The sequence below is a fragment of the Natator depressus genome, chromosome 1, assembly GCF_965152275.1.
Source record: "Natator depressus isolate rNatDep1 chromosome 1, rNatDep2.hap1, whole genome shotgun sequence".
Lineage (NCBI taxonomy): Eukaryota > Metazoa > Chordata > Testudines > Cheloniidae > Natator > Natator depressus.
In genome coordinates, this window is record NC_134234.1 from 1,764,358 (window position 1) to 1,776,152 (window position 11,795).

An 11,795-nucleotide genomic window follows, 5' to 3' on the forward strand; every position below is an offset into this window, starting at 1 on the left:
AAAGCAGTACATACTGAGTTTCATGCATTTTGCCACCCGATGGCCGGAGGCAGTAGCTCTAAGCAACCCCAGGGCTAAAAGTGTGTGCCAGGCACTAGCAGACATTTTTTGCCAGGGTAGTTTGGCCCTCCGACATCCTCACCGATGCAGGAACTAATTTCCTGGCAGGAACTATGGAAAGCCTTTGGGAAGCTCATGGGGTAAATCACTTGGTTGCCACCCCTTACCACCATCAAACAAATGGCATGGTGGAGAAGTTTAATGGAACTTTGGGGGCCATGATAGGTAAATTTGTAAATGAGCACTCCAATGATTGGGACCTAGTGTTGCAGCAGTTGCTCTTTGCCTACAGAGCTGTACAACATCCTAGTTTAGGGTTTTCACCATTTGAACTTGTATCTGGCCGTGAGGTTAAGGGGCCATTACAGTTGGGGAAGCAGCAAAGGGAGGGATTTACAGCTTCTCCAGGAACTAACATTCTGGACTTTGTAACCAACCTACAAAACACCCTCCGAACCTCTCTAGCCCTTGCTAAAGAAAACCTACAGGATGCACAAGAAGAGCAAGAAGCCTGGTACGATAAACGTGCCAGAGAGCGTTCCTTCAAAGTAGGAGACCAGGTCATGATCTTAAAGACACTCCAGGCCCATAAAATGGAAGCATTGTGGGAAGGGCCATTCACGGTCCAGGAGTGCCTGGGAGCTGCTAATTATCTCATAGCATTCCCCACCTCCAACCAAAAGCCTAAGGTGTACCATATTAATTCTCTAAAGCCCTTTTATTTCAGAGAATTAAAGGTTTGTCAGTTTACAGCCCAGGGAGGAGATGACGCTGAGTGGCCTGAAGGGGTCTACTACGAAAGGAAGTGGTGGCGTGGAAGAGGTGAACCTCTCCATGACCCTTGGGCGTATGCAGCGACAGCAGATCAAGGACCTGTGCACTAGCTACACGCCGACGTTCTCAGCCACCCCAGGACTGACTGAACAGGCATACCACTCCATTGACACAGGCAATGCTCACCCAATTAAAGACGAGCCTTACTGGTCTCCTCAAGCTAAAACTGCTATAGACCGGGAGATCCAGGATATGTTACAGATGGGGGTAATCCCCCCCTCTGGAAGTGCATGGGCATCTCCAGTGGTTCTAGTTCCCAAACCAGATGGGGAGATATGTTTTTGCGTGGACTACCGTAAGCTAAATGCTGTAACTCGCCCAGACAACTATCCAATGCCACACACAGATGAACAATGAGAGAAACTGGGTCGGGCCCAGTTCATCTCTACCTTGGACTTAACCAAGGGGTACTGGCAGGTACCGCTAGATGAATCTGACAAGGAAAGGTCAGCCTTCACCACTGATCTCTGGCTGTATGAATTTAATGTACTCCCTTTCGGGCTGCGGAATGCACCCGCCACCTTCTAAAGACTTGTAGATGATCTCCTAGCGGGATTAGGAGAATATGCAGTCACCTACCTTGATGATGTGGCCATTTTTTCAGATTACTGTACAGAACACCTGGAACATCTACAAAAAGTCCTTGAGCGCATAAGGGAGGCAGGACTAACTGTTAAGGCTAAGAAGTGTCAGATAGGCCTAAACAGAGTGACTTACATTGGATACCAGGTGGGTCAAGGAGCAAAGTGGATGCTATCCAAAAGTGGCCTGTCCCAAAGTCAAAGAAACAGGTTCAATCCTTCTTAGGCTTGGCCAGTTATTACAGACGATTTGTACCGCAATACAGCCAAATCACCGCCCCTCTGACAGACCTAACCAAAAAGAAACAGCCAAATGCCGTTCAGTGGACTGAAGAGTGTCAGATGGCCTTTAACCAGCTTAAAGCGACACTCATGTCTGACCCTGTACTAAGGGCCCCAGACTTTAACAAACCGTTCCTAGTAACCACAGATGCTTCTGAGCGTAGTGTGGGAACAGTTTTAATGCAGAAAGGACCGGATCAAGAATTCCACCCTGTAGTCTTTCTCAGCAAGAAACTGTCTGAGAGGGAAAGCCACTGGTCAGTCAGTGAAAAAGAATGTTACGCCATTGTCTACACTCTGGAAAAGCTACGCCCATATGTTTGGGGACGGTGTTTCTACCTGCAAACCATGCTGCGCTACAGTGGCTTCATACCACCATGGGAAATAACAAAAAACTTCTTCAGTGAAGTTTAGCTCTCCAAGATTTTGATTTCGACATCCAACACATCTCAGGAGCTTCTAACAAAGTGGCTGATGCACTCTCCCGTGAATGTTTCCCAGAATCAACTGGTTAAAATCATCTTTGAGATGTGGAGAATATTGTTAGTCTTTATATACTTGGTAGTATACTTAGAGGTGCATGTGTCTTATTAACTCTGTTTTTCTAGAGCTCCAGGAAGAAATCCCAGCCAGCGTTTCATCCTATCTGTGATTTGGGAGGCGTATCATAAATAAGAAAGGGTAGGGTAAACACCTTTAAAATCCCTCCTGGCCAGAGGAAAAAACCCTTTCACCTGTAAAGGGTGAAGAAGCGAGGATAACCTCACTGGCACCTGACCAAAATGACCAATGAGGAGACAAGAGACTTTCAAAAGCTGCGGGGAGGGAGAAACAAAGCTCTCTCTCTCTGTCTGTGTGATGCTGTTCCCAGGGACAGAACAAGAATGGGGTCTTAGAACTTAGTAAGTAATCTATCTAGATATGTGCCAGATTCTGATTTCTTTAAATGGCTGAGAAAAATCAGCTGTGCTGAATGGAGTGGATATTCCTGTTTTTGTGTCTTTTTGTAACTTATGGTTTTGCCTAATGGGATTCTCTATGTTTTGAATCTAATTACCCTCTAAGGTATTTACCATCCTGATTTTACAGGGCTGATTCTTTTTACCTTTTCTTCTATTGAAATTCTTCTTTTAAGAAACTGAATGCTTTTTCATTGTTCTTAAAATCCAAGGGTTTGAGTCTGTGCTCACCTATGCAAATTGGTGAGGATTTTTTCAAGCCTTCCCCAGGAAATGGAGGTGTAATGTTTGGGAGGATTTTGGGGGGAAAGACATTTCCAAATGGACTCTTTCTTAATAATAATACCGGTTAGATGTTTGGTGGTGGCAGCGAAAGTCCAAGGGGAAAAGGTAAAATAGTTTGTACCTTGGGGAAGTTTTTACCTAAGCTGGTAAAAATAAGCTTAAGAGGTTTTCATGCAGGTCCCCACATCTGTACCCTAGAGTTCAGAGTGGGGAAGGAACCTTGAGAAGTGTCATCTGCAAATTTGCTGAGGTTGCAATCTACAACATCCTCCATATCATTAATGAAAATATTGAATAACCTCGGCCATACAATGGATCCCTACAGAACCCCATTACAAAGAGCCCCATATACTGATGAAGGCCTATTGACAACAGCTATCTGCGATCCATGAGTTACCAGTTTTCAGTCCGTGTTGCATGTTCTCTCCTGATATTGAAAAGTGTTAATTTTTTAACTCAACATTTTCCCCTACTAAATCAAATTCCTCTGAGAAATCAAGGAGAGTGGCAGCAGAATACTGACCCTGGAGTTCAGAAAAGCAGACTTTGACTCCTTCAGGGAACTGATGGGCAGGATCCCCTGGGAGATTAACATGAGGGGGAAAGGAGTCCAGGAGAGTTGGCTGTATTTTAAAGAATCCTTATTGAGGTTACAGGGCCAAACCATCCTGGTGTGTAAAAAGAATAGTAAATATGACAGGCGACCAGCTTGGCTTAACAGTGAAATCCTTGCTGATCTCAAACACAAAAAAGCAGCTTACAAGATGTGGAAGCTTGGACAAATGACCAAGAAAGAGTATACAAATATTGCTCGGACATGCAGGAGTGAAATCAGGAAGGCCAAATCACAAGAGTAACAAGAAGGGTTTCTTCAGGAAGTTAGCAACAAGAAAAAAGTCAAGGAAACTGTGGGCCCCTTACTGAATGAGGGAGGCAACCTAGTGACAGAGGATGTGGAAAAAGCTAATGTACTCAACGCTTTTTTTGCCTCTGTCTTCACGAACAAGGTCAGCTCCCAGACTGCTGCACTGGGCAGCACAGCATGGGGAGGAGGTGACCAGCCCTCTGTGGAGAAAGAAGGGATCCAGGACTATTTAGAAAAGCTGGACGAGCACAAGGCCATGGGGCCGGATGTACTGCATCCAAGAGTTCTAAAGGAGTTGGAGGATGTGATTGCAGAACCATTGGCCATTATCTTTGAAAACTCATGGCGATCCGGGGAAGTCCCGGACGACTGGAAAAGGCTAATGTAGTGCCCATCTTTAAAAAAGGGAAGAAGGAGGATCCTGGGAACTACAAGCCAGTCAGCCTCACCTCAGTCCCCAGAAAAATCATGGAGCAGATCCTCAAAGAATCAATTCTGAAGCACGTAGAGGAGAGGAAAGTGATCAGGAACAATCAGCATGGATTCACCAAGGGCAAGTCATGCCTGACTAATCTAATTGCCTTCTATGATGAGATAAGTGACTGTGTGGATGAGGGGAAAGCAGTGGATGTGCTATTCCTTGACTTTAGCAAAACTTTTGACACAGTCTCCCACAGTATTCTTGCTAGCACGTTGAAGAAGTATGGGCTGGATGAATGGACTATAAGGTGGATAGAAAGTTGGCTAGATTTTCGGGCTCAACGGGTAGTGATCAATGGCTCCATGTCTAGTTGGCAGCCGGTATCAAGTGGAGTGGCCCAAGGGTCTGTCCTGGGGCTGGTTTTGTTCAATGTCTTCATTAATGATCTGGAGGATGGTGTGAATTGCGCCCTCAGCAAGTTTGCAGATGACTCTAAACTGAGAGGAGAGGTAGATATGCTGGAGGGTAGGGATAGGATACAGAGGGACCTAGACAAATTAGAGGATTGGGTCAAAAGAAATCTGATGAGGTTCAACAAGGACAAGTGCAGAGTCCTGCACTTAGGACGGAAGAATCCCATGCACCGCTACAGACTAGGGACGAAATGGCTAGGCAGCAGTTCTGCGGAAAAGGACCTAGGAATTACAGTGTCTGAGAAGCTGGATATGAGTCAACAGTGTGCCCTTGTTGCCAAGAAGGCCAATGGGATTTTGGGCTGTATATGTAGGGGTGTTGACAGCAGATTGAGGGACGTGATTGTTCCCCTTTATTGGATATTGGTGAGGCCTAATCTGGAGTATTGTGACCAGTTTTGGGCCACGCACTAGAAGAAGGATGTGGCAAAATTGGAAAATGTCCAGCCAAGGGCAACAAAAATGATTCGGGGACCGGAACACATAACTTATGAGGAGAGGCTGAGGGAACTGGGATTGTTTAGTCGCGGAAGAGAAGAATGAGGGGGGATTTGATTCCTGCTTTCAACTATCTGAAAGAGGGTTCCAAAGAGGATGGATCCAGATTGTTCTCAGTGGTAGCAGATGACAGAACGAGGAGTAATTGTCCCAAGTTGTAGTGCGGGAGGTTTAGATTGGATATCACGAAAAACTTTTTCACTGGGCAGATGGTGAACCACTGGAATGCATTACCTAAGGAGGTGCTGGAATCTTCTTCCTTAGAGGATTTCAAGGTCAGGCTTGACAAAGCCCTGCCTGGGATGATTTAATTGGGGGTTGGTCATGCTTTGAGCAGTGGGTTGGACTAGATGACCTCCTGCAGTCCCTTCCAACCCTGAGATTCTATGATTCTATGACTGTATGATCTGCGTTGTTCTCGTGATCCACCAAATGGGTACCCTTGATCAATCAACCTGTACTTTCATAAAAATATGAAATCAGATTTATTTGACAAGATCTGTTTTGCATAAACCTTGTTGGAGACTGCTATTACTTACATTTCAAGACTTTTTTTAACTAATACCATACCAGCTTTTCCATTGTTTCTTCACCTTGTCAGTTCTTTTATAAATAAACCTTTCCCTTTATTTTTTAATACTTTACATTTAACACCTAAAACTTTTCTAGGACTACCCTTGTTGTTAATATACTTAATAACCTCCTTTTTATGATCCATAGCCCGGCCAAACATAGAGTATTCCTGCTGTTTTAATGTCCCTTATGAATTTCCATAACTTACCATTTCTATTCTTGTCCATCTATTTAACCTTTTTCTCTTTGGTACATATTACTTCCCCTCCCCCCAATGGCTGCCTTCACTTTACCATTGAACTGGGTTTTTACCCAGAGTTGTTCACTTTGTTGACTGTGGAATCATGAATTTTCCACTATCTAATAAGCTGTTCTCAAAGAATCACCAATTTTCATTCATATTTTTGTGTCTAAATTTTTCCTCCCAATCAGTTTTGCTGACAATTTGCCTCAGCTTTTGGGAATTAGTCCTCTTGGAGCACTAAGTGTCTATAGTTGGGAACTGGTTGGGAACTGTGCGTTTGAATGTAAATCAAATTCATTTTTTTAATTTTCCTCTCCTATATCATATGCTCTCTTCTTTGTCTCTTGTGTCAAGTAAAGAGTCCCAGACTTTTCTATCTCTTTCCATATGGCAATCTCCCCTTTTCTCAAAGCCTGTCTTGGAAATCCCTTTTATATATTCATATATCCTTAATAGAGACTGGGTGACCCAAACTGAACACACACCCCAAACATGTTATTCTCCATTCCATATCTTAGGGATCTCAGAATTGCTTTTATTTTGTCCACTGCTGCAAATGAGCAGGTGTTTCTCTTGAGCTGCTGTCTATGGCACCCAGGTCTTTTCCCTGAGGTATGCTCTCGTTGGGATATTTCTCCCAACCTTTGTCTTGGGAAAAGTTTGTTTTTTTTCACTCTCAGATTTTGAGCAACTGGATGAATGGGGAACTCCCTTCAGTAAGGACTCCCTATCCTGGCTCTCATTGCATGGAGGAACAATAACGGATAAACAGTATCCAGACTTGTGTTTCCTGCTGGTGTCTCTTAAGATTCCCCACCACAAAGTGTAGGAATTATTAATGCAGGGAACACCACAAAATATAGAATTGGATTTAGTAGGATCATTGTTCATTGTTATTTTCTCTGAGTAATTAAATATAATGTTTCAGTGCGTTCAGAGAGATTAATGTGCTTCTCCCATGAGAACAGCCTCCAATAGTACATGTAGTGTCTCATATTAACGTTGTCTCTCCATTCAGGCATTTCTACTGTGACCATCACCCGAGACCCTGGGAACACACAAAAAGTCAGAGGAACATACAGTACATGGAGGAGACAGCCTTATGCCTCAGAGTTGGACATTTTCTCCCCTACTCCATGTTAGAATCCAACACAACCGACTTCACCAACCCCTCCACCTTCATCCTGCTGGGCATTCCTGGCCTAGAGGCAGCCCATGTCTGGATCTCCATCCCCTTCTGTGCTATGTACACCACAGCCATCTTGGGGAACTTCACCATCCTGTTCATCGTGACGAGGGAGCCGACCCTCCATGGTCCCATGTTCTATTTCCTCTGCATGCTGGCCGTCACTGATCTGGTCATGTCCACATCCACCCTGCCCAAAATGCTGAGCATCTTCTGGTTCAATTCCAGGGAGATCAGTTTCAGTGCCTGCCTCACCCAGATGTACTTCGATCACTCCTTCTCAGGGATGGAGTCTGGAATCCTTGTGGCCATGGCTTTGGATCGCTACGTGGCCATCTGCCATCCTCTGAGACATTCCACCATCCTGACATGCCCCCTGGTGGCCAAGATCGGCCTGGCCGTGGTGCTGCGCAGTGGAATAATCGCATTACCCTACCCGTTCCTGGCAAGGCGGTGGCCATATTGCAGAACCAACATCATCCCCCACTCCTATTGTGGGCACATAGCTGTGGTGAAGCTGGCTTGTGCTGACATTCGCATCAGTAGTTACTATGGCCTGTTTGATCTTTTCTCTGTGAACGGAATGGATGTGTTTTTTATCGCTGTGTCCTATACTCAGATCCTCCGGGCCATCTTCCGCCTCCCAACAAAGGATGCCCGGCACAAAACTTTTGGGACCTGCATCTCTCATCTTTGTGCCATCTTTGCTTTGTACATCCCAATTTTCTTCTTCTCTCTTTCGCAGCGGTTTGGCCACAATGTGCCACTGTATTTACGCGTTCTCATTACCAGTGTGTACCAGGTGGTGCCCCCTGTGCTGCACCCCATGATTTACGGGTTGAGGACCAAACAGATCCGGGGCAGGCTGCTCCAGCTCTTTACTCATAAAGAGACCTAAATATTTTCTCCTTGTGCTCTGGCTCTCATATTGAGCTCTGTGCAGAGCTGGCTGGTGCATGGTGCATGAACCTGGGCCCCTTCCCTAAATCACTTACGGGACAGACAGAGAGACATTAAACCCTTTCCAGTCCTTACTGTTCTCTGTCAGTGTGATTACCTGGGGAGTCAGTCTATGTACACTTCACTGGGTTGCCACCTTTCTTATTGCCGGTACCTGGATCCCTGAAATTACAATCTTGCCCCAACTCTTCTGTCAAGCCTTGACACTCCTGTGTGTCCTTCTCCCAAATGCCCTGCCCCTGTCACTTGCTCCTGTCTTCCCTTCCCCTTGTCAGCTGTGACCCACTCATCTCTAAAACCAACATGTTCTCACATCTTATGGCAATTAATTAAGGGACAGTGGTTAGTGTTAAAATGATAATGTTTATTCTAAATTTGTTACTAACTCTGTGGAGAGAGGTTTCAGAGTAGCAGCCGTGTTAGTCTGTATTTGCAAAAAGAACAGGAGGACTTGTGGCACCTCAGAGACTAACACATTTATTTGAGCATAAGCTTTCGTGCATCCGATGAAGTGAGCTGTAGCTCACAAGAGCTTATGCTCAAATAAATGTGTTAGTCTCTAAGGTGCCACAAGTCCTCCTTTTTTTTCTGTGGAGAGAGAGACCTCGTCAGGACTCCTGGGATCTATCTCAGCTCTGGAAGGGGAATGGGGTATAGTGTGTCACAGCAGGAGGCAGATACATCTGGGGTCTGAATGAGAAGACCAGAATGGCCATACTGGGTCAAGCCAATGGTCCATGTAGCCCAGTAGCCTGTCTTCCGACAGTGCCCAGTGCCAGGTGCTTCAGAGAGAATGAACAGAACATGGCAATCCTCATGTGATTCGTGTGAAGCAGCTTGACAGGAGGGGGCAGAAGCCCCGAGCCCGGGGTGTCTCAGCTTCATCTGGCAGGAGTTCAAGCCTCCAGCCCCAGTAGGAGCCGCCGGGGGAGGGGAAGAGCCTTTAGGGGCTGCTCTCTTCCTTACATCTCCCTTTCCCTTTGTGCAGATGGAGATGGGTTGCACTGCGCCGCCGGTACAGTCGCCGTACCCGTGGTATGCTCCCTCTTTGCCCATCTCCTTGGGCCACAGGCCATAAGAGAGGACCAGCCAGAGGATCCTCATGTCTCCACTACCCCTTCCCGCACTGTGCTGTGGGATGAGCGTCACCGTTTTCTGGTGGACACCAGTGATTTCAAGGGTAAGGTGAAGCTCCCTCTCCAGCATTGGGAAGACTTCCATCTCATCCTCTTGGCCATGAGGGCTGTTTTGGAGAAGCGGAGGGGAACCGGGAGGCAGGACATCCTACTCTACCAGTGGGGCCGCAATTTTGGTGACAAGCCTTTCAGGTTGGTCAGTGATTGTTGCAAGGCTGGCTGGGGATCCTCCTGCCCACAAGGGTCCTCCTCAGCCCTCAGAATGAAGCCAACCATCTTTTCATCATTCAACACCAGAGGCTCTGGGGTGGGTCTCCACTGTTGCAAGGTGTTCTCCTTCCTTTGTGACACAGGGTACTCTTTGGCTTGCCTGCAGGAAACCTGCATGGATCCAGGTGCCAAGACCAGTTGGCGGCTGGAGTGAGGGGACCGGGTATATTTTAGAGCCCTCAGAGCTCATTCGGCTGGGGTGGCCACCCTGTTCTCCCCTGACCTACAGCCTGAGATGCTGGGAGTTTCTGAGGTCATCCCTGGTCGCCTGCTGCACCTCCAGGCCTGTGTGGAGGGGCTGACGTTGAATCTGTTCAGTGTTTACCCCCTGAATGCAGCCTCGGAGTGGGTGTGTTTCTATCAACAGGTGTTTGCCTCCCTGGGCACCTTGGATCCTCAGTAGTGCCTGGGCCTGGGTGGGGATTTTAATACCATCTTTGTGGACCTGAATTACTCAGAGCTTGAGAGCAGCCAGGCCTCTGCAGGCATCCTCAGAGAGATGGTAAATCCTCAATCCCTGGTGGACGTCTGGCATGACCAACACCCAGATGACAATTCCGCTTTTACCTATGTCCAGGTGGAGGTCGATCGGTCACGCTACTCCTGGTTGGACTGCATGTATGTATTTTGTTTCCATCTTGCCCGGGCCCACTCCTCCAGCATTCGACCGGCCCAGTTCTCGGCCCACCATTTAGTGGTCATGATGGCTTCTTTCATCTTGGATCTCACCTGGGGCTCTTCACCCTTCAGACCCGCTCTGTGCATACTCCAGGAGGTGGGGGCCACCTTATTGCCTACTGCTCGGGTTTTCCTTGAACAGGTCCTACAAGAGGGTGCTCCCCATCTACCCCTCACCCCAGGACCTCTGGAATTCTTGATTTGGCTCCTGTCCCATGAGTCCCTCTGGCCCCCTCCCTTTCATAACCAAGGTGGGCTGCATGCCCTGCGGCTGGTTTATTTCTGAATTCCACCAAGGGAACAACTTTACATGCTTCGTTTCCTGAGATGCCCTGATAGCAAGTGGCGGGACCAAGTACCACCTTCAGTGGGTGAGGAACCACGGTGGGCCAGAAAGTACTGCAACCTGGTCCCACGGCACACCGGGGATATCGGTTCGTGGCTCTTTCATGCAGCCATGAGCATAGGCATCTACGTGGCACAGTTCACCCCCATTCCAGATGCCTGCCCATTTTGTGGCATGAGACAAACCCTGGCACATGCCTATCTAGAATGTGCAAGATTGCAGCCCCTATTCCAGCTCCTCCACAGCTTCCACAGAAGTTTCAGGCTGCACTTTTCTCCACGCCTTGTCATATATGCTTACTGCTTTCGCTCACATATAGGATGCTGCCTGCGGGTCCCTTGTGTTACAGGTGAAATATACTCTAATATGAATCTGTACATTTATTCATAAAAGAAATAATCAAACCCATAAGAAAATAATAAACTGAAAAGAAAAGATATGAGGTCAAGCAAATACTATACTATAGGCTGCCACAGCTGCTGGCTGCTGGTTGATAATGGCCAGGGACTTAGAAGTGACAGAGAGGGGGAGGCACCTCTGTGTTGGGGTGAGTTACAAATCGAAAGAGTGAGCTGGACCTGAATGAAGCAGGAGAAGAGAGAGAGAGAGAGAGAGAGAGATGGGATGAAACCCACTTGAGCGGATACTCCCTTGACTAATTCTGGAAGAACTCGGTGGAACTCTGATGTCAGTCATCTCTACTATGAAACAGGATTGAAAACTCAAACCATGTCTCTGCGCATAATTGTCTTTTAACCAGTAATCTCTCTTTTTTAATAAATCTTAGTTTAGTTAATAAGATTTGGCTCTAGGTGAGCATTTGGGTAATATCTGAAATGTCCATTCCTCTGGGAGGTGATGTGTAGAACCCTTTTGGATTGGTAGAACTTTATTATACGATGAGCAAGATTATCAATAATCATCATCATACTCTTGGCTGTCTGGGTGGAAGCCCAGGGTGGGTTGCTTTAGCCGAACTATGTTTTGGCTTCTGTGTAAGCAGTAAAGCATTGCAAAACACTGTTTTGTTGTTGCCTTGGTAAGTCCAAGTAGTAGAATAACCACCCATTTGGGGGATTTTCAGCCATTCATGAGTTTACTGACCTCTCTCATATCCCCCTTTAGTCGTCTCTTTCCCAAGGTG

At 46.7% G+C, this 11,795-nt stretch overlaps 1 protein-coding gene across 1 annotated transcript; it reads left to right on the forward strand.

The window, feature by feature from the left end:
- Positions 1–7,160: 7,160 nt before the first annotated feature.
- Positions 7,161–8,159, forward strand: LOC141995207 (olfactory receptor 52R1-like). The gene has a single exon (XM_074966251.1). The coding sequence runs from the start codon at positions 7,161–7,163 to the stop codon at positions 8,157–8,159; it is 999 nt and encodes a 332-aa protein (XP_074822352.1).
- The last annotated feature ends 3,636 nt before the right edge of the window (positions 8,160–11,795 follow it).